Below are 23,940 nucleotides of genomic sequence, written 5' to 3' on the forward strand. Positions count from 1 at the left end.
ATTTTTATTTGTATACTCGGTAGGTTTATAGTCATCTCGTACTTTCTATTACTCATTTCTCTTAAATGTTCAGTCCGGCCTGTCTTGGCTGTTCTCTACAGGTATTGAAACCTTTGATACATTCAGACAACAAACAGAGATTAAATAACGTTAAAGCACTACCAGCTGCACATAACAATGAAGGGGATGAATACCTACACTGCATACTTGGGAAGTAACCAACCCTTAAGGATGCATTGTATCATTTCCTTTCACTACACAACTATGCACTGATCTGTGTCGTTTTTCACTTTAAAATGCAGCCTAGTCGTTCTGATAGAAAAACCTTTCCTGCATCTTTGGAGCTCCTTACTAAAAATAAGATACAAAAACTAGATGCTGAGGCTCGATTCCAGTGAGTTTTTTATTCTAATGTGAATAAACAGGGACTGACTTCCCATACTCTCTGGGAGTCCCATCTGGTGAGCAGGCATTAGATACGGGCCGTTTCAGGAAGGAAGGACCAAATTTAATGCTGTGCTCACAAGCGACCCTGGTTAAAAAAAAAAATAAAAATCTATTTTTAGCTGTATGCCCAAAAAAGGGCCAGATATATTTTTTTTAAATCTAATTTCAGTTGATATATTTTTCAAACCACCAACTGTTTACCCACTGATTACAACCAATTTTGTCAGCATTTTGTCTTTGGATTCCAGCTCTTTTGGGGCTTTAAGCAGCCAAAGTGTGTTTATAATTCAGGCCAACCCTGACAACAGTAACATAACAAAGTTGGAATATTTTCACCCAAAAAAACAAACAGATACCTGTAGTCATTCTACAATCTTCTAGCTCAACTCAAGACATTAAGCTGAGCATGTTTATTAAAACCCAACTGATTCTGAGACCGAACAGATTCAGTGACTCAAATTCTGTAAGGGCTTTAAGTCACGTTTTAACTATATACATAAAAAAAAAAAAACTTCCAAACATAAGGTCCATACAAATCAAACTCCAAATCTTAAGAGTGACATAGAAAAACTCACTACCGAGTTCACAATTCACAAAAATAACATAAAAAAAATACAAATGAAAATGCCAAAAAGCAAGCTACTGTCTGATGGACATCACAATTTCTCATGGTGATGAAAACAGACAGACGGTGCCAAATGTTACAGCTGTTTGAGGCGGGACATATCTGAGGCTCCTGAAGAAACAGATTAAGTTCAAGTTTACACAGCATAACTCCACCCAAACATCTGAACCAACAGGATGTTGAAGGCTTTAACCACTTGAAACCATGTCTGCCTACAGTTGACTTAAGTATCTCCACCTACCAGTTCAAGTGTAGGCATAAAACATATATATATATTGAAACAGGGACATAAAACAGGACTCATCATGGCTGTTAAAGTACCAAAATTAATTTACAACAAATCAATCCACAAAAATATAAACACAAATGGATTTCCTCTGTCTTCATGTGCAGCCACGGAGAATCTGGAATCTTTAAGGGAGGGAAACTTCACACTTTGAGTTTATGTCTGGGTGAAAAATCCCCTCTAGGTAAATACACGTTCCAGACACTTAACAGATCAATCAGTCTCCTGGAAGCTGATATTTATAATGTTGCCATGCAACCCAAGTCTTCAAAGTATCCTGGTGTGGGGGAATAACATTTCATTGTTTTGTTTATTATATTAGTCCTAAACTTTAAATAAAAGTCTCTATGTTAAAAACTCCCCTCCAGGACACTAAAGTCTAACTGAAGAATCCAGCAGTTATTCAGTGAGGCAGGGTTGTGATTCTCATGCTTTGACTCGCGATGGGGTACGACACCATTGGGGTGGTAGCGTGACTCATGGTGATCCCAGGCAGAGGCTGCGTCATGGACACGGCCACCGGCGCCACGGACACCGCCACCTGGGCCATGGAGACGGGTGGTGCCATTCCCTGGGCGATGGTCTGTGCGAGGGCAGCTGAGAGAGGGGTAATCTCAGCGGGGTTGAGGTGAGGTGGGGGAGCTGTGGGTGGGGCTGCATTGGTAGGCGGAGCAGCGGGGGCACCGGTGGGAGCCACCAGGTCCTGCTGAGTGACAGGCCGGGGCTGCAGTCCTGCGCTGCTGAGGGTGGTGTGGGTCTGGGCGATGCTGTGGTTGTAGGAGCTCACTGCACCCACAGGGGGCGCCAGATTCTGCTCGGAGGGAGCAGGCGTGGAGGACAGCGTCATCACCTTGGCTTGGCTACGAAACTGGGCGTTCTGCTCCAGGAGGACCTCGTTGGTGGCAATGAGATTGGAGACCTGAGGAGAAAACAGAACATGACTGATCAGGCATTGATCTTATGGTTTATGTTTTATGCATTAAAAGGTTTGTCTTTTTCCTGTAAGTTCTACCTGATTACCTAAAAATCATAAAACAACAAAAATAAATAGAAACTAAAAAGTGTGTAACTAAGCTATGTTACAGCTAGATGGAGCTGTTGCATTCAGTAATAAATGCTTTCTATATTAACTTCAGGCCTGGTATTTCTATTTTTTTGTTCTCTAAATTGAGGTCATTATATTTCTATTTCCAAAATTATGTTGGAAATTTTTTTACAGTAATATATAATGTTTAATCAAGAATTTTAAGACCCCAAAGAGGAAAATGTAATAATCCTCTCTGCTGATTATTTTCCCCTCTGTCTAAAACCTAAAAATCAATAATTACTATCTCTTTAGAAATGACAGTTTCCTTTTCTAGATATTAATAAAAAAATAAAAAAATAAAAGCTGCTCTCTTTGACAAAGCCATGCAACATTAGTGGCTCAAAGCTGTTCGATTTTGCTTGACTACGAGCCAAAGTGACTCTTTAAACAATTAAGATGGCAGACCCCTCACCAAAACCTTTGAAAACCAAACACTGATTTTAAATACTGCATTTAAAGGAGACGTAACTGAATAAAATGTTTCTTGAAAATATAAAAAGAAAAAATCCCCCCAGGTGTTGGAAAAAAAAATTCTTAGAAAGTGCCCAAAAGACAGTTTAGTTGTTCTGGTCTGTCAGAGGGAGAACAACAAAAATATTTGTGGAAATATATAGATACATTTCAGACTAAACATGCTTCTGTTCCTGTCAAGCAAAGATAAATTCCCAGAGAAATCCTGAATTCATGATACCATTTCTAATAAAGCAGTTACTGATTCTATTGAGAGCGTTTTAGGTAAAGCTAATGACGGTTTGTGGGACTCATCACCATTGCTTTAGATTCTCAGGTTTACGCTTAAACAGGTTGCAGGCTAATTAACATCAGATTAACTTCATTTTTCATGACAAGAATTTCTATTTGGAAAAAAAAAGTAAAGAAAAAAAATGATTTGATTGTGCATAAATACAGATATACAAGAGAGTATATAAAATGCGCTTAACCTGCTTCTTTAACTCTTCCACTCTCTTCCTCAGCAGTGAATTTTCTTCTTCCAGGAATCTGTACTCCAAAGGACGAGGTGGCAGCGCAGCTTGAACCCCCAACTCGTAATGACCACCTCCACTTCCATCGGTTAAACGAAGACCTTCCAATCGCCGCCTCTTCAGCTGTAGAGCGGTGTGATCCATAGAAGCCTCTAAAGAGCTAGTGTCAAACAGCCCATTTTCAAGCAGGGGATCGTACACAGAGCTCCTGTCATACCGCCGCTGTCCCGAAGAACCGATGGACAGACAACCACTGATTCCTCCTCCACCGAGTCCCCCAACCCCTGAGAGACCTACATCTCTGCAGCTACCGAGGCTGGGGCAGCCGGTCCCCATCATGTTACCTGCACCTCCCACAAGTCCTTGGATTCCTCCACAGGTGCCTCCTCCGCTCATCCCTCCCCCAGTGTTCACCATCCCAATGGCTCCCTGTCCCACGACACCGCCCACACCAGCTCTTGAGGGTTCGTATTCATAGTCCTTTTTGACATGGCGAAATTTACATTTGTTTCCTCTCTGGCACTCTCCCTTAAGGAAGTCTCTACAGATTGGCACCTCCCCTCGGCTCAGAGGAAGATCCATCAGAGACAGGCCAAGTCGCGCTGCAACCTTCCCTCGCAGCCTGGGGGGCAGCTCTCCTGTTTTCTTGTAGTAGTCCTCATCCTCCTTTGATCCGTGCACAAAGCGGCAGTTAGTGCGCATGCAGTCCTTATTCTGGTAGTCATGACAGAAGATGAACTCGTTCTTTTGCACTCCCAGATCTGGTACCTCATTGAAGTCTGGGTGTTTAAAGCGGCAGCGCTTCCCTCTCTTGCAGACATTGCGGATGAAGTCCCTGCAAACGCCATCCAGAGCCAGTCCTGCACCTGCCCCCCCTCCTCCACCGTTCCCAAATCCATTACTGTTTCCGGGCGCCCCTCCTCCACCCATGCCCCCAGAGCCAGAGACGTTCCCACCTCCCCCAGAACCACCTCTGCCGTCCGCCGAGCCCCCCACCAAACCGGACCCAGGTCCTCCTTCTTCCCCCAGAGTACCGCCGCTCCCACTGCCACCTGCCAGGTAGGAATTGTCCCGGTCAGGCATGGCGCTTGGCCCTGCTCTGAGAGAATATTGGACTCATGTGTGGGCTGGGCTGGCTGACTTGACCTCACAGATATATCATACACAGGTCAGGGGGTCATGGAATGCTTTCTTTTTTTATGTCAAAGGTAATCAATCCAGTTTTTTTGCACATCTGAAAGACAAATTTTAAAAAACAAACAACAATTAGAATAAACAGATTCACAAACTGTTTTAAAAATGTTAATGTTAAAGAAGCCAAATAAAGGTTCTAATTATACAAAATCTAGCATAAATAATAAGCATTGTGGAAACCAACTTGAATGAGATTGTGACCTAAAATCAGAAATTGATCTACTTAAAGTCAACAGAAAAGAGTAAAGAACTTGTTTTAATTTTTAATTACTGTTTCTTAAATCATTGTAAATGTTTTAATATTGTCAGTGTGTATTTTCAATTTGATGTTGGATGTAGAAATTGTATAAAAAAATCCATCCAAAACAGCATATATATATATATATATATTTATTTATTTTAAATAAATGAAATACTGAGATCAATTATATCAGCAAAATTCTGTTAAAGCAATAGTGACCCCTTGTCTATGGACTAAGTAGAAATCACTAAAAGTTATGAATATTTTATAGGCAGCTGAGCAGAACTTTTGGAAATGTAGTTTATGTTAACCACTTAATCAGTAAACCATAAGTATTTGATCTTTAAAACAGTGAACAATTCAGCTTAAATTCTTTGTCACATGCAAACATTATGGTGTAATCTGGAGCAAACTAACAGCTTTGCTTCCAAGTAACATGCAATTTGTGACCTGGATTAACCACAGGTTAATGGAGAATCAACTAAAAAGTTGTTAGTTTTAAACCAAATGTACTTGTTATTTTATACTGTTATTTTAACTAAAAGGGTTCTTGATGTATTAACCAAATTAAACTTACTTTTATAAGAACAAGTCCATATTGTTACAGGCATAGAAAAGGGTAATACTAAAGGGGAAACCCGAATCAACCATGATAAGAAAGTCAAATGTTAATATCAATAATAATAAAAAAAACTTCCAAGTTAACATTTATATTATTGTTTTGTTATTAGGGATTAATTGAGTTCATATTGCTTCATTTAGTAAACATTACCATAATCTCAGCAATCCCACTGCTTTAAATGATTAAGGGTATTTTAGTAAACCTTTTAACAACTTTCTATGCTAAGCTATATTAATAAGAAGACTTTTGATGAGTTGTATGACTTGCCTGACCTTGTCCTTTGTTAAAATTATATTAATTTGTTAACTTTTCTTGAAAAAATTTCAGCATGTGTGATTTAGACAAAAGCAAATAATAAGACTATAGATGAAACACACGTGACAAACAGAAAATTATTGTTAGCACCATTGTTGTTACTAGCTAATGGTGACCAGAGGCCACTGGCCTGGTGAAATAACACAGAATGACAGCTTATTTGTTTATAGCTGAAAAACATTTTTTTTCTTCTATAAAGAAAGAGAAATTCTATCAGATCTTGAAGGGAGCCATTCTAATAGGGTGAGGCGACCTCGTCGAAGAGCTAACCACTAGCAAACTTCGCTAACTAGCTAATTCCTTAAATGTTCTCACCAGACAGAAACAACAGCCGAGTCGCTAACAGCCCAAATGGCCTCCAAAAGCTCCGCGATCCGTCCAACAATAATACACCTATCAACAAGATGCCTGGGATATATATAGAAATAGCTCACGGCCTGGCCAAAGCTGCTGTTTACCTCCTCGCATCTTTAATTACCAACGAAGAAGACTTTTTCCCAGTTGGTTGTCTTCTGCCCTCTAGCGTCCGATAAGTAAACGGACACATACAAGTCTTCTTCTCCTTGGAAAATGAAGTTTTTTTATTTTTTATTTTGTGGGGTTTTAACAACATTTTATGTACTGTGTCAGATGATGGAGAACTACATTTTAACAAGCTCCTCATTTAATGATTTTAACTGACACTTGTTTTACGTCAATTGTTTATATGTTTGCGTAAATAAAGTGTTGTCAAAAGTTAAAAGTCTTCTATGAAGTTTTTTTTTTTTTTTTTTTTTTTTTTACAACTGTGGGGGTTTTCTGATGAGGGGGAGCTAAAATATAACAAGCTGCTAATGTAATAATGTATTGTTGACCCGAGTTTTTAACTGTGTTTTTTGTTTTGTTAAATTATTGCTTTCTTAAAAAATAAAATAAAAATAATCTTCTTCTTCTTCTGTTCTATTATGGCGGATCGCAAGCAACTTTAAGGTGCATACCGCCACCTACTGTACATGAGTGTGTAGCAACATTTCTTCACCACATAATAGTCCTGCAGTGTGCTCGCATGTATCAAGGAAATAACTCATGCTTGGTATGAAGATGCCTTTACGTATTTCAGAACCAGCTGTTAGCTACGTTACAAGGGTTTAACTTTCTTTGGCGCGGTTTTGGTGAGTTAAAATACTCGTAAACACCCTCCTCTGCTGCTCATGAGTCAGTTAGATAGCTTTGTCTCCATATGGAAATGAGTCTGTCAAAAAGCCAGGAAGCAAATGCTCTGAGCTCTAGATAAACACTGGAGTGTCTCCGCTGTGTTTCAGGTTCTCAACATGGCAGCACAAGGTGCATTCAGGAGGATGGCAGCCTGTTTGGTCCTGGTGCTCCTCTGTCTGACTGAAGACCAGCAAGCCTCAAAGACAGTCAGGAGTTACTATGATACTCTGAATGTTGAGCCAACAGCCACGGACAGCCAGATTAAAAAGTCTTTTCGTAGCCTGGCAGTGAGGTACCACCCTGATAAGAACAAGAGCGCCCAAGCTGAAACCACCTTCAGGGAGATTGCAGAAGGTAAACAATGCTGCAACATACTGGCATTTCATTTCATCATGTTTGATGGTTTTCTCCAATAAAGTAACTTATATGTAATCAAAACAGAATAGTTATGCATAATAATTTGATTTGTGGCACTAATCCCACTTCATATTTATTGTTTAAATGGATATAAATAAATTATTTGTTTCTCTGACCTGATAATTCAGTCTGTCAATCATGTCTAGAGGAGAATGTTTAACGCAAACTCAAATCAGTTCGAAGAAGTAACATTTTTAACATCCTAAATGTGAGTCCGGCACAAAGAGCATGAAAATTATCAAACTATTAAAACGATCATAATAAGCTTGCTGCTGTTTTTTTTTGTGTGTTTGTTTTGTTTTTTTAGGATAAATGACTGCAAGCATTGGTACATGTTGCCATTTTGTACCTACATGTCCCCTTAATTGCAAGAGATCAATGCACTGAAACTGTTGCATTGCAGTTTGTTCCTCTTTGCAGAAAGGGATTGTTATGGTTGTGTTAATACATAACACATAATAATAACGTAGCTGCATATAATGTGTCTTGATCCCTGGTCAATCAATTGTAAAGTGCCTTGAGATGACGTGTTCTGAATTGGTGCTATATAAATAAACTGAACTGAATTAAGCAAAAGCAGGTCGTGCTTGTGGCTATGAACTGATGCATGGCTGTAACAAAAAACTCAGCAAACAACTTTGCAACTGCCATGTTTAACAAGCAGAAAGACAAAAACTAAAGTAGAGTAACATATACCTTTAGTATGAACAGTGCGCTCAGTTAGGTGGGACAAAGGAAATCATGTAGACTGAAGAAAAGCTTAAAGTACACACATGACTAAATAGTATTAAAAATAACAAAACAAACCCCCAAAACTAAAGTCTTATTTCGAAATCATACCATAGAAAGGAGAAAAAAAAAACAAAACAACAACACTGAGGTTATTAATAACATGGCATATTAAAGCTAAAATGAGAAATGTACAAGTTATAAAGAAACAGAACGATGGCAAAATTGTGAAATAAGGATGATTTGTAGAAAAACTGCGACCAAGCATGAGTGTAGGAAAAATAAAACATTTCAAGAGCAGATTAAAAAACAGAAATACAAAACTGTGCAAATATTTACTAATGCTGATGAAATGTTGATGTAAAAAATACATTTTGAGCAGATAAGAAAGATTAAAAATTATGATAGAAAAAAAAACAGTTTTTGTTCAGATAAACATCCTGAAACAAGCAGCATGGTTGGACTCACTTTTTGGACTTTTTGGAAGCCTGTCAAATGACAAAATGTACAGTAAGCAGTTTATGCATCTTTATATTTACGTAGTTTTTATTCTTTTTATAGTATAGCCATTGAAAATCAAACATATGTTTTGCCCAAAGTCTTACCAAAACCCTAGATTATAATATAAATTTGGATTTGTGCATTTTGACTTTCATATGGTTATGCATTTATTAATATTTTCCTCTGAATGTTTACAAATTGTTTTGTCACTGTTTGTGTTTAGTGAAACAAAAGATGCAGAAATTTTGAGATCAATATTTAGTCCATATGTTGCTCTTGGGGGCCCCCTGCTGGCTTAAAGGGGCAAAGCAGCAGCTTACTTGGACTATGCCTTCAGATTATGCCTTTATATTATAATACTGCATGACCTTTCATATTGCCAGAAGTTTAAAAAAAAACTTTTTCCCCTGTTTTGTTCTTGGCTAGCCTATGCCGTGCTCTCTGATAAGAAGAAAAGGCGTCTCTATGACAACGTGGGCCATGAAGCTTTCCTAGAAAACCAGGCCTCCCTTGAGGCCGAGGACGACGATGATGAGACCAGCTTCCACTTCAGTTTCTCAGACATCTTCCAGGATTTCCATGACAGTCCGTTTTTGGATGAACCACGCTTCCACTGGAGCTTTCTCCAGGAAGTGGAAGAAGAGGATTTTCAGAACAAACATTACAGTTTTGAAGAGTCAACATTCAGCTTTTATTTTGATGATGAAAATGATGAGGAGCATTACTATTAATCTCTATTTTCCTTTATGTTGTGTTTTAGTATGTCATCTTTCATTTATAATAAAGTTTTTCAAAGAAGATGTTTCCTGTATTCATTCTTTATTGTCTGTCCACCGTCACAAGTACAGAGCAATGAAAAGAACACTCTTTATTTAACTTATCCCCTTGGGGAGCAGTGGGCAGCCATTGTGCGGCAATAAGGGAGCAGTATGGGGTTAAGGGTCTTTGCTCAGGGATTCAGAGTGGCAGTAGTCTGTGGAAATGGGGCTTGAACTCAGAACCTCAGGATTCCAAGTGCAATGCCCTAACCACTATGCCGCCACTCCCTATTTATGTATTCTTGATTAAGATGCCTCTGGCTAAGCTGCTGATGTGAAAATGAACTTACTTTTTGCTTAAAGGGGTAGAAAGATAACTGGATGGCCCATTCTAATTCCAGGCAGAAATTCAATAGAGAATCTTTCACATCACGTAATCAGTGCTCAAGGTATTTTCCAAATATTTAAAGATTTGCAAACTGGTTAGGAACCCATCTTAAAATATTTGCAGCTATGAACTGCTGTTAAACATGTCTCTAACTAATAAACTATTGGCTCAAGCTGAATACAAAAGGGTGTTTTTGTAAAAAAAACAACATGTAAAACAATACACCATGTATGTTAAAATACATTGAAGTTTGTGGTTGTCATTTGGTAACATTTAAAAGAGTTAAACAGGAATAACTAAGAGGAATAACATGTCAGTTGGTGGCACTTTTCCCTCTTATTCTAATAAAATGTCTTGCAAATTTGGTGGGCTGTTAAACTGACGGGTAGATAAGAGAAGGGACCGTTAGGGCCGTTTTCCTGTGTGGGCGTGCCAACAGTCCCGAGTTAAAGCCTAACACACCGTTTACTCATCTGTTTCCCTGCGACAGCATTTTTAGATTTGCCACAGTTTTACTTTTCTCGTGTCTCTTAGGCCCAGTTTGCACTTTGACCCAGAGGATATCCTGTTCCTTCTCAGCAGCAGAGGACAGAAAAAAGCAAGCAGCCAAAGGATCCGCTCAGTTTTTAGGCTTTCCTGTTGAAAGGAAGACAGAATCTTTTTACGAAAGCAGAAAAAAAGCTGGACTTTGAGGCATTAAATTAAAGGTTTTAAAATGATGGTAAGTGAACATGGGATGTTTTTATGGGAGGGCTAACTTGCGAGTGTCATGTGATAGTGTTTTGCTTCATTCAAACATCAGTTTCTTCATTGTAGGGATATTTATTTTTATTAAAACAAAAGTTGAATATAAGTATTAATCTTATTCTGAGTAAAATTCACTGCAAGTCCCATGAAATTTCCTTTTTTTTTCACATAGGAAGAGGTGACTGAGGCGCCTTCTCTTTTGAGCGTCTATGGAAATACAATCAAAGTTACAGAAGTGCTGCAGGAGGGGGAAACCCTTACCTTTATAATTGTTTCTCAAAAGGTAGGAAAATGCTAGTAGTTTTTGGACTGTATTGGCTGCATAATGTGTGTCGATCAGGTCTTTGTTTGTTGTTTCAACATAAACTTCACCATCTGATTGCTTTTATAAGTGGTGTTAAATGCACTAACTAAATGCTATGACCCACTCTCTGTTCAAGCTGTCTGGGACAGGAGAGTACCATGTGCACCGGACGTACGATGACTTTGAATGGCTGCAGCAGCATCTCTACGCTCAGGAGGATGTGCCAGGGATACAAGGAGTCATAGTAGATACTTGCTGTTTTTTCCTACTCATTTAAATTGCAAAGTTATACCTTCTGAGATGCTTTTTGTTGTTCAATCGAAAGTGAATATATAGATAAAGCTGTACAAATTAGTTAAATACCAGTTAGCCTGTAAAATATTTCTCTTGATAAGTTTAAATGAGCATGATTACAAATACTATGCACATAGCCTTAATGATTTGAACTACTATTGAGCCACTAATGTTTTTCACAAAGTTTGCTTTCAAAACTGCAAAAAACACGTCATGAAGTTTTGTCAGTTTATAAAAGAAATTCAGAGTATATATTTTCCTGTTTGATATGTCTAACAGCAGCTAAATCTAGCTGTGTTTGGAAGAAATGGGAACAAAACAGGTTAAATGTTTCTCTCTCTGTTATTTAAAGTTTCCTCCTCTTCCATTGAGGCCTCAGGTGACTGCATCTGCTAAAACGATGAAGCAGCTTGGTAAGTTTGCATTAACATCAGCTCAACGCAAAAACAGCAAGGTGATTTCATGAATTACCAGTTTTTTGAGTGGATTAAATGTTTTTTTTTTTTTCACTGCAGGTTTCCTCTGTTTAGGAGAGTGGCAGCCGTACTGTAAAGCCCTGGAAACGTTCCTCAGGCAGGTTGCTGCTCACAGCATACTCAGCAAAAATAAAGCAGTGGAGATCTTCCTGACAAACACTGAAGTAGGTAGCTACAGCCAATTTAAATGCCAATAACCATTGCTGGTTAACAGAGTGTGATGGAAAAGCTTTATATGAGACAGACTCACGTTAAATGGTTAAACTTTCACCAAGGTTGTTTGACAATAGAGATTGCCATGTGACCCATGGCAATCTCAGAATAAGTCAAGGTTTTATTGTGTCATCTTTTTGCTTGTGTGGGTTCTTTGGAATCTTTTATGCAACGCTGCCTCAGAGACATTCCGCTAAGGTCTGGACCGCCCCCTTCCTGCTCCACAACACAGAATTCCTCATCACTTGTACTGCAGCCCTTTACTAAGCTGAAATCAGTTATGGGGGAAATTATAACGCTGCACAGCAGAGCTTGTATTTGTCTAATACATTTGAAGAAATGGATATTCAATTTAAATCATAGTAAATCTAAGAAGGTCAAATTATAAAACTGAGTAATAAAATGGAAGAAAATGCACCTGGGAGTCTTCTAGAAAGAATAGACGGATGTACTATATCAGTATGATAACTCATCAGTTATTCTGTAAATACACCTTTAATCTAACAAGATCTAAAGAGTTCTCTGTGGCTCTCAGAGAGATGATTGCTTAAGTTTAAGAGTCTCATAAGTGCTAATAAATACCTCAAACACAAACAATTGAAGGTAGGTGGTTTAATTGTATTAAAATAGTCTAGAACTGGAGGATACATAGAGCAACTCCAAAAGACCCTGGTCTGGCTGGTGGTGTGAGTTTAATCTGAGAATAAAAATCAACAAGTCTTCAAAAGTCCTAAAATGTTGAGATTTAGATGCACAATTTCCAGAGGAAGAAACCTTTGCTTTATAATAAAAACATCCAGACCAGATTGAGGTTTGCCAGAGAGACCCAGGCTCATCAACCTTTTATTACCGAGGCAAGGGAAGGCCATTTTATTTGTATTGCACAGTTCAGTACATGGACAATTCAAAGTGCTTTACATGTATTCGTTAATAGAATCGAAGCAGAATAAAATCAAAAAACAAAAACAAAAAAACTAAGAAAATTATATGGAGCACAAAAATGCAGAAAAAAAGCAAGTAAAAAAAATGATGAAATGAAAACAGTTGGATCACAACCTTAAACTGATACCTTAGTCATCAGTTTAACTTCAACGGTCAAAGGAAGTTCTAAATGAGTGTGTTTTTAACTTTGACATCAAAGAACTCAGGCTTCTTGGAGTTTGGATTTTAAAGTCTATTCTCTGAGCTACAGGGAGCCAGTGGAAGGACTGCAAAACTGGGCTGATGTGCTCTACTTTCTTAGTTTTAGTGAGAACCCGGGATCAGGTACAGTTGTCTGATTGACTTTTTAGGCAAACCTATGAAGACACTGTTGCAGTAATCAATTCTACTAAAGATAAATACATGAATGAGTTTTTCTAGTTCCTGATTAGACATTAGTCCTTCAATTCTGGAGATGTTCTTCAGGTGATAAAAGGCTGAGGCTTGTTTCATTGGCACTGAGTGATAGGAAGGGCTACCAATACTTACCCATGTACAAGTCAGCATTCACCCAAACTTCATACATAATAAACCATTTTTTACTGTTTCTTTTCATTTCTATTTTTTATTTAAATGTGGTCATTTTGAATTATCTATAAGGATTGAATACTCTGTATGATTAATGTGGTAAAATGCTCTATAAATTATCAAAATGGAAGAACACAATAAAATGAAATATTGTGTTCAGAAGACAATAAGGGCACCCCACGTGGTCCTGGAGGGTGCCTTGGCACCCATGGGGACTACTTTGGTGACCCCTGCCTTAAACATATAGGGCTCCTGGAGTATTGTTCTTTGGACATATCAGTTTACAATTGGATTATTTTCTCTCCTTATAATGTTCTTTAATATGAACCGAAGAGCATTTCAAAAGAAAAACAACCGTCATATAAACTATGGAGGTGTAAGTGTCTGCTCATCATACAGAGCTAGCACTACTAATTTTAAAGTTCATCAGAAAACCTGACACTGATTCAATCAGAAGCTGAACCTGCAGCATGGACATAACCCAGAACATGCAAAGAATTATCAGTATTTTAATGTAATCTCTGTTTGAGCTGATGTGATCTTGTTTCCAGCCCCCAGGTAGACAGAAAGCTAAGAGAAACATCTTCAACCGCCTGAGTCAAGCTGTGGAAGAAATGAGGAAAGAAGGACATAAGGTTTGCAACATGGACTTGTACCATCAGGATGTCTGCACAGGTGGTAGAAAGTGTAAAAGCTTTAAAAATCTATCCACAGGATGTAGATGAGTTTTTTCAGACAGAACGTGATCATAACCTTCTTCTAACTGCACACACCAGGGCTGCAGCAGAGGTGAGTCAGCTATTTCTGTAATTGGTCTTCTTTGTTTCTCACCGACTAACAGAAGATGTTTTTTTTTTTTTTTTTTTATCCTTTTCTGCAGAAATTCCTCGATGTGGTTTTAACCGAACAAAGTAAGAAACTCTCTGCTTTACCATCCTGTTTTTCAACCATAGAAACATATTCATCCCAATTCAATGCACCCATCCATATACTTTCTAGATCAATTGAATCCTTTCAGGGTCACAGGTGGGGCTGGTGTCTCTCTACAGCAGTCAACTGGTTGGGCGCCCCTTGGCTGGTTATCAGCCTGCCACAAAGAAACACAGAGACACCCTTAATGACAATTCAGACTAACCATCTAAATTATATTTAGATTATAAAGGTGAGGGCATGTGAGGAGAACCCACTTATGCATGGGGGGAACCAGTTGCAAGTTCTAGGAACTGTGCCACTTTTTGGTTCTCCATCAGTGCTATTAAAGGGAGATCAGGTCCAACAATCTTACTGGCTCTTATTGCATATGTTTTCTGTATCTGGTTTATTTGAGTCTTCTCTTAAATGAGAACCAATTTAGTACTAGTCCATCCATTGTCTTACAACTAAACAAATAACATCTTTCTGCCATTAATCATGAACCTAACCATTTCTCTTTACTTTATCTATCTAGTTTTTAATTTTGAGATTGTAATCCCAAAGCTCCTCAAATCTCATGTATAATTAAATTAATTTTACTTTTTTTTTTCTGAACACATTTCAGACATCCTGTGTCAACTAATTGGGATTTTGATTCCCATATAGACCAAACAATCATCTCCCAAGATCAAAATACCTTTAAGGGATTTTCTGCTGATAGATGATAATTATGAGTCCCACTATTATTATTTTCTTCACTGGTTTTAATGTTTACTTTATTTGTCACCCAGCTGGAACAAAGCATATTTTTTTTTTGCTTTAGTACAGCCTGTCCAAGAAAAGACAAAACAGACATTTTAAATGGGGGATGTGGTGTCCAAGGTGCTGCCCTAACAGTTAGGAAAGAAAAGAGAAAAGTTTCACAATGGATGAGGGAAAAAACAAGAGTTTGTAAAAGTAAAACACTTTAAATCATTTTTTGTCGAAAAAAACATCCCTAACTACTGAAGAGTGGTCAGGTTTCTGTTGCGCTGAAAAGTCATGCATTAATGAAACATTGCTGCACAAATACAAAAACACACAAAACAAACAAACAAAAAAAAAATGAAAAAAAAAAACGGCATCCATTGTTTTTCTTTCCAGAAATAGCCGTGGCCTGTGGGCACTTTGCTGCCGCGCTGCACCTTTGTGTTGAAAATGGAGATGATCCTGAAAAACAGGCCTTTTCTAGGTGGGAAAATAAATTTTGGGTTCATTTGTCTCAATTTCTCATGTTTATAGTTTATATAAAAGCTGGATATAAAGTAAATAAAATTTAATAGATGTGGTGATATGAAAACAAAGAATTAGATTGTATTCATCCTTTATGTTTACATTCCTGCTTAGTAGTTCAGTGCCTCCTTTGATTTAGATTAGCTGCTTCCAATTGGTCACAGGATAGAGCCAAGGTCAGGCCAGCGTATCAGCTAGCAAAATGCTTGAATGCTTAATAAAATAATATCTTTAAAAGCCTATTTCTTGTCTCATTCCTATCAGAGATAAGAAAGTCATTGGCTTTGTAAAAGCCTGCCTTTAGCGATAGACAATCACATCCAACATCAAATGTAGTCTTTATGAAGCCTATAATAACTGCTTATGTTTTCTCCTTTGTATTGTGAGGAACTGCTGCTTGCAGTATTGACTTATAACCAAATCTGTGTTTTGTGGTTTTAAAATAAATCAGTCATTACCCTCAACAGTTCAGGTGCTTCTTAGATCATTTCCCTAACTCTAAAGAAGCTCATTATCTCACAGAGGAGAAATGCTATCAACTTATATTAGAGCCACAGACCATATGAAAGATTAATATTTTAAGAGAAAGTCCAACAGTAGAATACAACTAAAACTCTAGAAAGGTATGACTATGTAGTTTAGATGCTTCAAAGATCCACAGCTGAGATGTGACCAATTTTTTTTTCAACCTAACATCTACTTATGAGTCACTGCCTAATCGGGCATTTATTAGAAATTAAATGGCTAACAGAAAGCCATTAGGAGTCCATTTTTAATCTGATCATAAATCATGTAGAAATCTGGAACCTTTTGTTTCAAACATTAAACCGCTATGTGTGGTAAAAACCTAACATTGTGCACGTCACCACACACCCAGTCTGTGAATCATGGTGGTGACAGTATCATGCTGAGGGAATGCTTCTGCAGCAGGGCTGGAGAAGCTGTAGGAGAGAAGGGCATGAGGAAATAAATGTAGGATAGATCTGGAGGAAAACCCTATAAAAGGTCTAAGACTCTAGTGAACTCTCACATTCCAGACATCTGGAAACATACAGCTTGAGCTACAGTTGATTAGTTCACTAATTTATTAGAAATGAAAAGTCAGAAGGTGCAAGACTAAGAAATTCACAGATGCTCTCCAGCCTCTTCCAACATGCTCAAACTAATCCACAAAGATAAAACCTTACAGTTGTATTCAGAGTAAAATTTTCTTCAAACTACTACCTATCATCCTCAATATAAATTAATCCCAAACCATTGCTATTTTGAGTTGTTAAATAAAAAATAAACTCGTTATGCTTTCCCTGTACCTCAGCATTAGGCTTTATTCTGTGTTGGACTATCACATAATTTCCCAACAAAGTACATCGAACTTTGATTTTTTTTTAGTAGAAAATAAAAGGTTTGACTTCTTCAATACCTTTTCAAAGCATTTTAAAAGTAGCATCTAAAGCTTCAGTGCAATATTACCTAACTGTTCACAATCATGATGATATGATTATGTGACATTTCTCTTTCAAACAATTTAACATGTCAATTAAAAACTCTGTGCTTGCAGGGCTTGTGTGAAATTGTCAGAAGCCTTTGATTCCATAAAGGTGAAATTTTGTCCTTTTTATAGTAGATATTGATTGCATTAGTGCGGTACTGACCCAAGTTCTTCTGTGTAAGTAGAAAAACATGATGAGCGTTGCTGTAAACGACATGAACACTCTTGGATTGGGTCTTGACCTGGACTCACGTTACCAGGAGGCAGAAAAGGTGAGCGTTCCAGTCCTATAGGGTCAATTGGTATGAATTATTTCTCTCTGAGTCGTATCGCTTGTTTGACTAAACGATTCTGCTGAATAGGAAATGCTCTTCAGAAGAACCTGCAAACTGGTTGAGTTGGAAAATGCCAGAAGAAACGCAGAGAGGGCCAAACCTGTAAAGAAAAATGCTGTGAGTCACTTTATGTTTTTTTGTTTTTATCAAGTGGTTATTGTTTATATGAGATGCACATCCTAAAAGGTGGACAGCAGATGGCAGCAGAATTCTCCAGTAGTTTGGCGTTGGCACACCAAGCGATAAAATCCTCCCATAACTGATATATTGATGTTGATGCTGATTTTTTTCAGATGGAGGAGGTAAAGAAAGCTGCGGAGGGAGAGTTTGAGCAGATCTGTAAAGTTGCAAAACAGGAGGTAAACTGTCATTAATGCAACCATGATATCACTTAATTCTCAACACTCATGACAAGCAGTGTTTGCATATTCAAACAGTCAAACGTTGTGTTTTATGTATTATCTTTTGCAGATTGTTCAACTCAAGCGGGAGCGTGTTGGACTGGTACAGAAAAGTTTGACTCAGTGGTGTGAGCAGCAGCTCCAGACAGCCAAAGAAGGGGCAGACATTTTCAATCAGCACCTACAAGCCTTTAAAGCTATGGCCTAAGGCATAGACCCTAAGGGACACCATGGCTATTATGAGATATAAGCAATCCATCTATTAGTTTCTCCTTATGTTGCCTTATGCGTTGTTAGACATACATTTTGCGCTGAACCTGAACCACTGGTTGCTAAAAATGATCAGTTTTCTCAACCAGACCTTATCCCAAATTTCCACAATGACACTGTGTAAACAGACCCTGAAAATTATCATCAAGCTTCCAAATGTAATCACACTAACTTTTATAAAACTTGCCAGATTTAACACTGTTAATCTTTGATTGCACATGCGCTTTATAAATTGCTCCTGGAATGCGCTAAGATTGTATTCTACTGGTTTTTAGCTGCTATATCAGCTGAGGGTCAGGCATGAAATAAATTGTGATGAATTGATTCCTAAAGCAACTGCTCCTATATCATAAATCAGTTTATTTGTCCTGCAAGGACATGGCTGCTAGGACTCTCTGTTCTTGCCTCCTGAAACAACCCCACTGTTTTTAATATCAGAAAATGCCTTTTTATGGTTTAAAGACATTTTAAAAATATCAGTCAAAATTAAGATGTACTTAGCTGATATTTCTGCACATAACCTTGTAAGGGGATGTTGTCTGCTGTGGCTTGGACTTTCATGTCAAAGCAATGCTGTGTGCTTCATCTTATCTGCTCCATCCGGGGATGTCTGCTGAGTGAAAAACAGGTGAAGCAGCTAAGATTGAAGGGAATGAGTCAGCATGAGACTGATGAATGCTTTCATATGTGGAGACAGGAGAGGCTTCACAAAAGTCCAAGAGAAGGAAAGCAAGTTATTCCACCACAATAAAGAGTGAAAGAGGTTGATACTGTCTGCAAATAACCTACAGATTGAATTACTATTTGTTTTATTCATTGCTTAAATGGTAATTGTTTATGAGCTTGTATTTTTTTGTAAAACATAAAAGAGTTTATTTGCAAGATTCACTATCAGCAGGCATGTTGTATTGTTAGTTTCTCATTTACCAGGAAGCTTTGCATAATTCATAGCTATACAAAAAGTCCTAGTTTTATTTAATGAATGCAACATGAACTGCATTAAGAAGCAAAACAATACAGAAGGATTTTGGGACGTTGCTACTATACTGCAAAGGCGTCCCTTCTAGTTTTGTAACTTTTGAACTCATAATGCTTGAAATAACTTATGACATTTACGATCTATGACAACTTAGTGTTTTTCAGGCTAAAATAATTTAAACTTAAAGGTATAGAGGACAACCTTTTATTTTCGAGTGAATCATCTAGATAAGTGGTCCACCTAATTGTCAATCATTCTGGTGATATGGTTACGTAAGGGTGTCCTATGTGCTTGTCCCGTTAGCTATCTTTTTCTGGGCATGCGCACTTTCAGGCATATATCTGTGGTGAGCTTGAGTTTCAGACAGTCATTGACGCTCACCTTTCTCAGTACGGTTCTCTGAACATGGTTGAGGGTCGTAAGAGAGAAAGTGCCATTTTTGTCCATTTTGTTCTTTGATAGAATTAATTCTAGCTGCAGCTAGTGAAGATATTTTATTCACTTAAAGTCAATTCAGCGCCCTGAATGAGCTGAGAGCAGCACTTTCACTTTTAAAGCTGGTGATTCAAGAAGAAATGTATAATGTCACTGGATGGGGACAGGAATAAAGAACAGCTGAACAGCTTCTTGGCTGCAAACCACCGGACAAAATTTCTCTCATTGGTTCCATCTATGCCTCCTCCAGACTCTTGATTCTCCTCCTTGAAGTTGGTGGACATCCTATTACTGATCACTTGATGTTCCCATTAAACATAATAGAAAGCGAGGGTCCTTACACAGATGTTACAGGACATAAAAATACCTTCTGACTCAGTCTAAAATCTGAAATCACAGGATTGAAAAAGCTGGAATGTATGCCCTGCAGGTGACCATCTCCTTTTAAGAAAAAAGGTTTAAATGTTTCAGTCCCCTGCTGGTTTAATTAGGTTATGTGTAGCGTGATCCGCCCTAGACTGGTTGGGGAGCAGGTTGCAGGAAAAAGTCCTGTCCTTCTCAAATAAAAAGAAATCAGAGTACAGAACAAGAAAAAAGAACAAAGCAACCTGAGGTACAGATCATGTATATAACTTTGAGAAGACTGGGAAGCAGCACAAGAAAGCACATTATTACCGGGATCTAGCCCCAAACATGCTCAGTGGAACAAAGTTTAGAAATCTTTCTTCTGGCAACAGTAGGCTTTGGAGGTCTTGAGAGAGATCCTTTCTTTTACCCATTATGAGATGTTTGTTATGGGGCACGACCTTTTATGGGTCATTAGTTTGGATTGAACCAGCTGCTATTATTTTACACTGACCAAGGCCAGGATGGCTTTCTGATCACTTATGGGTTTCAACCCCATGTCTTGACATCCGTTCCTTTTTTTCCACCTCCGTTTCTGCATATGTTATCTACGGTATTTTCTCTTTTTTCAAATTTTTTACAAAAAACTTTATTTCTGAACTTGTTTGTTTTGGTCAATTTCTATATGGATTACAGGGGATGTTACCATCACCTGATGAAGTGATGACCGGATTTTATGAAATGTTATTTAACATTTTTACTTTATAAAATTGAGACTTTTTCAATTCTTATTTTAGCTGCAATTATATGTTGTTTTATGTTATTTATACACACACCCACCCACCCACACACTCCCCTATGTGTGTGCAATACACCAATGCTACATGAGTTTAAGCCTGCGTCTCTGCATTGAGTATGTTTTAAAAACTGCCTCCATTAAAGTCAGCGCTTTGCTGCTCGGCTGTGTAATTATAGGGAAGTAATCAGGTTTTTTCCTCCTTCCTTATTTTCATCCTTCCTGCTTGTGTCTTATTGCTTGCAAGAGGCACATCAAGCACCAAAAGTTGCTGAAGTGGTAATTATTATTTAAGTGTTTTTTTTTTACTTTTGTCTCCCAGAGGAAAAAACTAAACTCAAACTGCAGCTCTCACAAGTGAGCAGTACACACTGAAAAAACAAGGCCTATTTCTGCAGGATTCATCATATTGCAGCATTGCTCTATGTTCTTTACAGTAATGCTGTGATGTTTTGCAAAGCCATTTAAGCAGATCAAATTGACAACAGGGGAGCTTCAGTTTTGCTGGTTTCATCCAACTGCTGCAGTAACTAGTGAAAATGATGGGTGCAGACTCATACAGTCATAAGAGCCATTCACAGCTATCAACAGCATAACCCAGATCAAGTAGTGAAGGGGTTTGTTCCTTTGTGTGTATAAATCCCATTAAAAACAGCTATTTAAAACTGATTTGCCAAAGTGAGAGCATATCATCCTGTGACTTAGACAACTTTACACAGGAAAAAGAGAAGCATGGAGCTCATCCGACAATGCTCAGTGACAACGCATTATGACATTTGATCTATCTGATGAATCAGATTTAGACGACAAACTGTATGGATGCACCCAACATTCTGTGCAGGACCTCAGAAACACAGAAGTATTGATAAGGTTTATTCTACAAAGAATGGAAAGGACATTTTTCTTAGACAGATCTCAATTGTTCTGAGAAGTTTAAATCCACTCATCATCTGCATGTTAAATTAGTTATAAAATTTAAACTTTTCAGTTTTTAAAGAGTAAAAATATAAATTTATGTGGATTTATTCTATTCTATATGGGACCAACATTACACATCCATCCATCCATCCATGCATTGGATAAATGCTCCTTATTTAGTCACAGTCCACAAAACCACATACCTTTGTGAGACTAACAAGCTCCTTCCATAACTTTGGTTGGACATTCAATAAAATTATAGATCAAGACTCTTAGGACCTGATCCTAAACATGTATCGTCTGTGTATATTTCTTCAGACAGGTAATCAGGCACAGGTCCTTCTAACCATAACAAATTAGGAGGGGCATATTGGAGGATTGTTTGGTGAAGAAGAAGAAGCTAAATATTTCTCACTCACTCACAAAGAACAAAGTTGAGATGAGGAATAAGTAAACTAGAATGTCTATAAAAAAAAACAACTAATCAGAAATATAAACTAATAAAACTCAAGAAAACAATAAAAAAAACAGAATCAAACCCCAAAAATAACCCAAAAAAACCCAGATCCTGAAAGAAACAGCCCATAATAAACTTTGAAGTAAACACATCTACTATATTAAACAACCCATGTATTTTAGGGTTTAGAAAGCCATTTTATGAGTGGTAAAGAAAATCTCTAAAAATTATTTCCAATTATAATTATTAATAATCTTCACAATAAAAAATTACCTTCAAATTCAACTCAAATCAAGAGCTAGAGGGTTGAAACAATCAGTACGATCATCTCAAACACACATCATGTATGACAGTACCAAATAAAAGAAAGTATAGTATGCATATATCAGAAGATGGGTTTACAACATTGACTTATTCTGGATTACAAAACATTTCAATACATTCAAAATCAAATATTGTTTTTCATTCATAATTATAGAACTTGTCCAGAGTAAAACACTTGTTTTAAGAATAAAAAACTGTTCAAATGCATCATTGTATGTAAAGAAACTAAGACATTCTTTCCCATGATGGCATAATGTAAACAAATGACCAGCACCTTAAATAAACCAACAATGGAAGTAATTCAATTCAGTTTATTCATATAGCATCAATTTAAAACATGTCAACTCAAGATAATTTACACAGACAATTAAACCATACATTACTGACAGAGTAGTTCAATGTTTTTATCAAAGGAAATTCAGCTGATTCAAGTCATTTACCATGCAGGATTGGCTCATTGTTTTAAGACTGATTTTAGCCATGACTTTTTTCTCTGCATCTATTTCTTTCTTTTATTAAACTGAGTGTTCAAATTAATGAAATATAACAGAAAAAAATCACATTCCAGAACTGTCCTTATTTCCAGGCACCCCTCCAATGCTCCATCTCTCATGCAGTCTTTGATATCTCTGAGAATATGCCACCACAGGGAAGTTATGAGAACACAGGCTGGAGATCTAAAGTTTTCTGCTTTCAACTTTCCAGATGAGACTTGACATTCGTTCCAATTACACAGACTTTGACATCAAAAAACATACAGAAACTGAGAGCTTTAATCCTATATTTATCTGCAAGGTATTTTTTTCCTCAAACATCCAAAAGTTTCAAATCATACATCTGGGTTGTTGGAACAGCTTAAAGTTGAGTTGCAGTTATGAACATGCTTGCTAGCCATCAACTTTATTTCTTCATATTTTCACAGGGGACAGTATTTTAGATTCAATAAAATAGAGCCCCCATGTCTTTGACATAAACCTAATGGTAGTGCTTGACTGATATTTTGGATGTCCTATCAATTCCTCTTCCTCTGCAAAGCATTAGACTTGCAAATCTAGTCCATTTTCCTGTTCAGCGCTGAATGGATCTATAAATATTAATATATTCACACTACCCTCTTGGCAGCTTGTCATGCATTCAAGGGATTATGGGTGATGGTATTATATTGTTAATTAGTTTTGCAGGACTAATGTTAGCAGTGAACCTACAGACAGGCTGACATGCAGAGGTGATGACTTTCTGGAAATACTTCAAATCTCAGGATAGTCTCCCAAGATACACAGAGAAGGGTTTGGTTGTACTTCTAGATTTACAAGATCATGATTTATTTACTCTACAACTGAATATGAAAAAAAAGGAAAGCTCAAAACAAAAAATATATTTTTTGCAACGATCACTAATGAGAGCAAAAATATAAACAAACACATTTACACACTCACAGAGGTACAGCAATTAAAGTCAAATTAATTAGCAATTTGTTTTTCTTTTCTGCTAAGGTGCCTAGAATAAAAAAGCAACACAGGCTGGGTTTTTACTTATAGGAGTCACACACATAGTCTCACACTTTTAACATGCAGCACTTCTTGTTCAATTCAATTCAGTTTATCCATCCATCCATCCATCCATCCATCCATCCATCCATCCATCCATCCATCCATCCATCCATCCATCCATCCATCC

At 37.5% G+C, this 23,940-nt stretch overlaps 3 protein-coding genes across 3 annotated transcripts; 2 read left to right on the forward strand and 1 right to left on the reverse strand.

The window, feature by feature from the left end:
* Positions 1-815: 815 nt before the first annotated feature.
* zc3h10 (zinc finger CCCH-type containing 10) lies at positions 816-6,276 on the reverse strand. The gene is made up of 3 exons (XM_015370674.1): positions 6,116-6,276; positions 3,387-4,662; positions 816-2,277 (listed from the first exon to the last, which is right to left on the reverse strand). The coding sequence occupies exons 2-3, from the start codon at positions 4,509-4,511 to the stop codon at positions 1,762-1,764; spliced, it is 1,641 nt and encodes a 546-aa protein (XP_015226160.1). The 5' UTR covers positions 4,512-4,662; positions 6,116-6,276; the 3' UTR covers positions 816-1,761.
* Positions 6,277-6,810: 534 nt separating this feature from the next.
* On the forward strand, positions 6,811-9,423 carry LOC107082103 (dnaJ homolog subfamily B member 9-like). Its single transcript, XM_015370566.1, has 3 exons — positions 6,811-6,951; positions 7,102-7,348; positions 9,068-9,423. Exons 2-3 carry the CDS (start codon positions 7,111-7,113, stop codon positions 9,370-9,372), a joined length of 543 nt encoding a protein of 180 aa, XP_015226052.1. The 5' UTR covers positions 6,811-6,951; positions 7,102-7,110; the 3' UTR covers positions 9,373-9,423.
* An 837-nt stretch (positions 9,424-10,260) lies between these two features.
* LOC107082078 (sorting nexin-6-like) lies at positions 10,261-19,262 on the forward strand. Its single transcript, XM_015370541.1, has 14 exons — positions 10,261-10,508; positions 10,707-10,817; positions 10,975-11,082; positions 11,485-11,545; positions 11,648-11,772; positions 13,882-13,965; positions 14,045-14,119; positions 14,211-14,241; positions 15,386-15,473; positions 17,073-17,112; positions 17,189-17,275; positions 17,366-17,455; positions 17,632-17,697; positions 17,810-19,262. The coding sequence occupies exons 1-14, from the start codon at positions 10,503-10,505 to the stop codon at positions 17,945-17,947; spliced, it is 1,110 nt and encodes a 369-aa protein (XP_015226027.1). The 5' UTR covers positions 10,261-10,502; the 3' UTR covers positions 17,948-19,262.
* Positions 19,263-23,940: the final 4,678 nt, after the last annotated feature.

Source organism: Cyprinodon variegatus, unplaced genomic scaffold, assembly GCF_000732505.1.
Source record: "Cyprinodon variegatus isolate N-32 unplaced genomic scaffold, C_variegatus-1.0 Scaffold47, whole genome shotgun sequence".
Lineage (NCBI taxonomy): Eukaryota > Metazoa > Chordata > Actinopteri > Cyprinodontiformes > Cyprinodontidae > Cyprinodon > Cyprinodon variegatus.

What these genes read in the sequence shown, in the direction of transcription:
- zc3h10 (XM_015370674.1), bottom strand. Translation starts at nt 4,511, where the DNA reads ATGCCTGACCGGGACAATTCCTACCTGGCAGGTGGCAGTGGGAGCGGC. An exon ending in TGGAAGAGTTAAAGAAGCAG is followed by an intron (nt 2,278 to 3,386) that starts GTTAAGCGCATT and finishes TTTTCTCCTCAG; the next exon opens with GTCTCCAATCTCATTGCCAC.
- LOC107082103 (XM_015370566.1), top strand. Translation starts at nt 7,111, where the DNA reads ATGGCAGCACAAGGTGCATTCAGGAGGATGGCAGCCTGTTTGGTCCTG. An exon ending in CTTCAGGGAGATTGCAGAAG is followed by an intron (nt 7,349 to 9,067) that starts GTAAACAATGCT and finishes GTTCTTGGCTAG; the next exon opens with CCTATGCCGTGCTCTCTGAT.
- LOC107082078 (XM_015370541.1), top strand. An exon ending in TCTTCCTGACAAACACTGAA is followed by an intron (nt 11,773 to 13,881) that starts GTAGGTAGCTAC and finishes TCTTGTTTCCAG; the next exon opens with CCCCCAGGTAGACAGAAAGC. An exon ending in TGAGGAAAGAAGGACATAAG is followed by an intron (nt 13,966 to 14,044) that starts GTTTGCAACATG and finishes ATCTATCCACAG; the next exon opens with GATGTAGATGAGTTTTTTCA.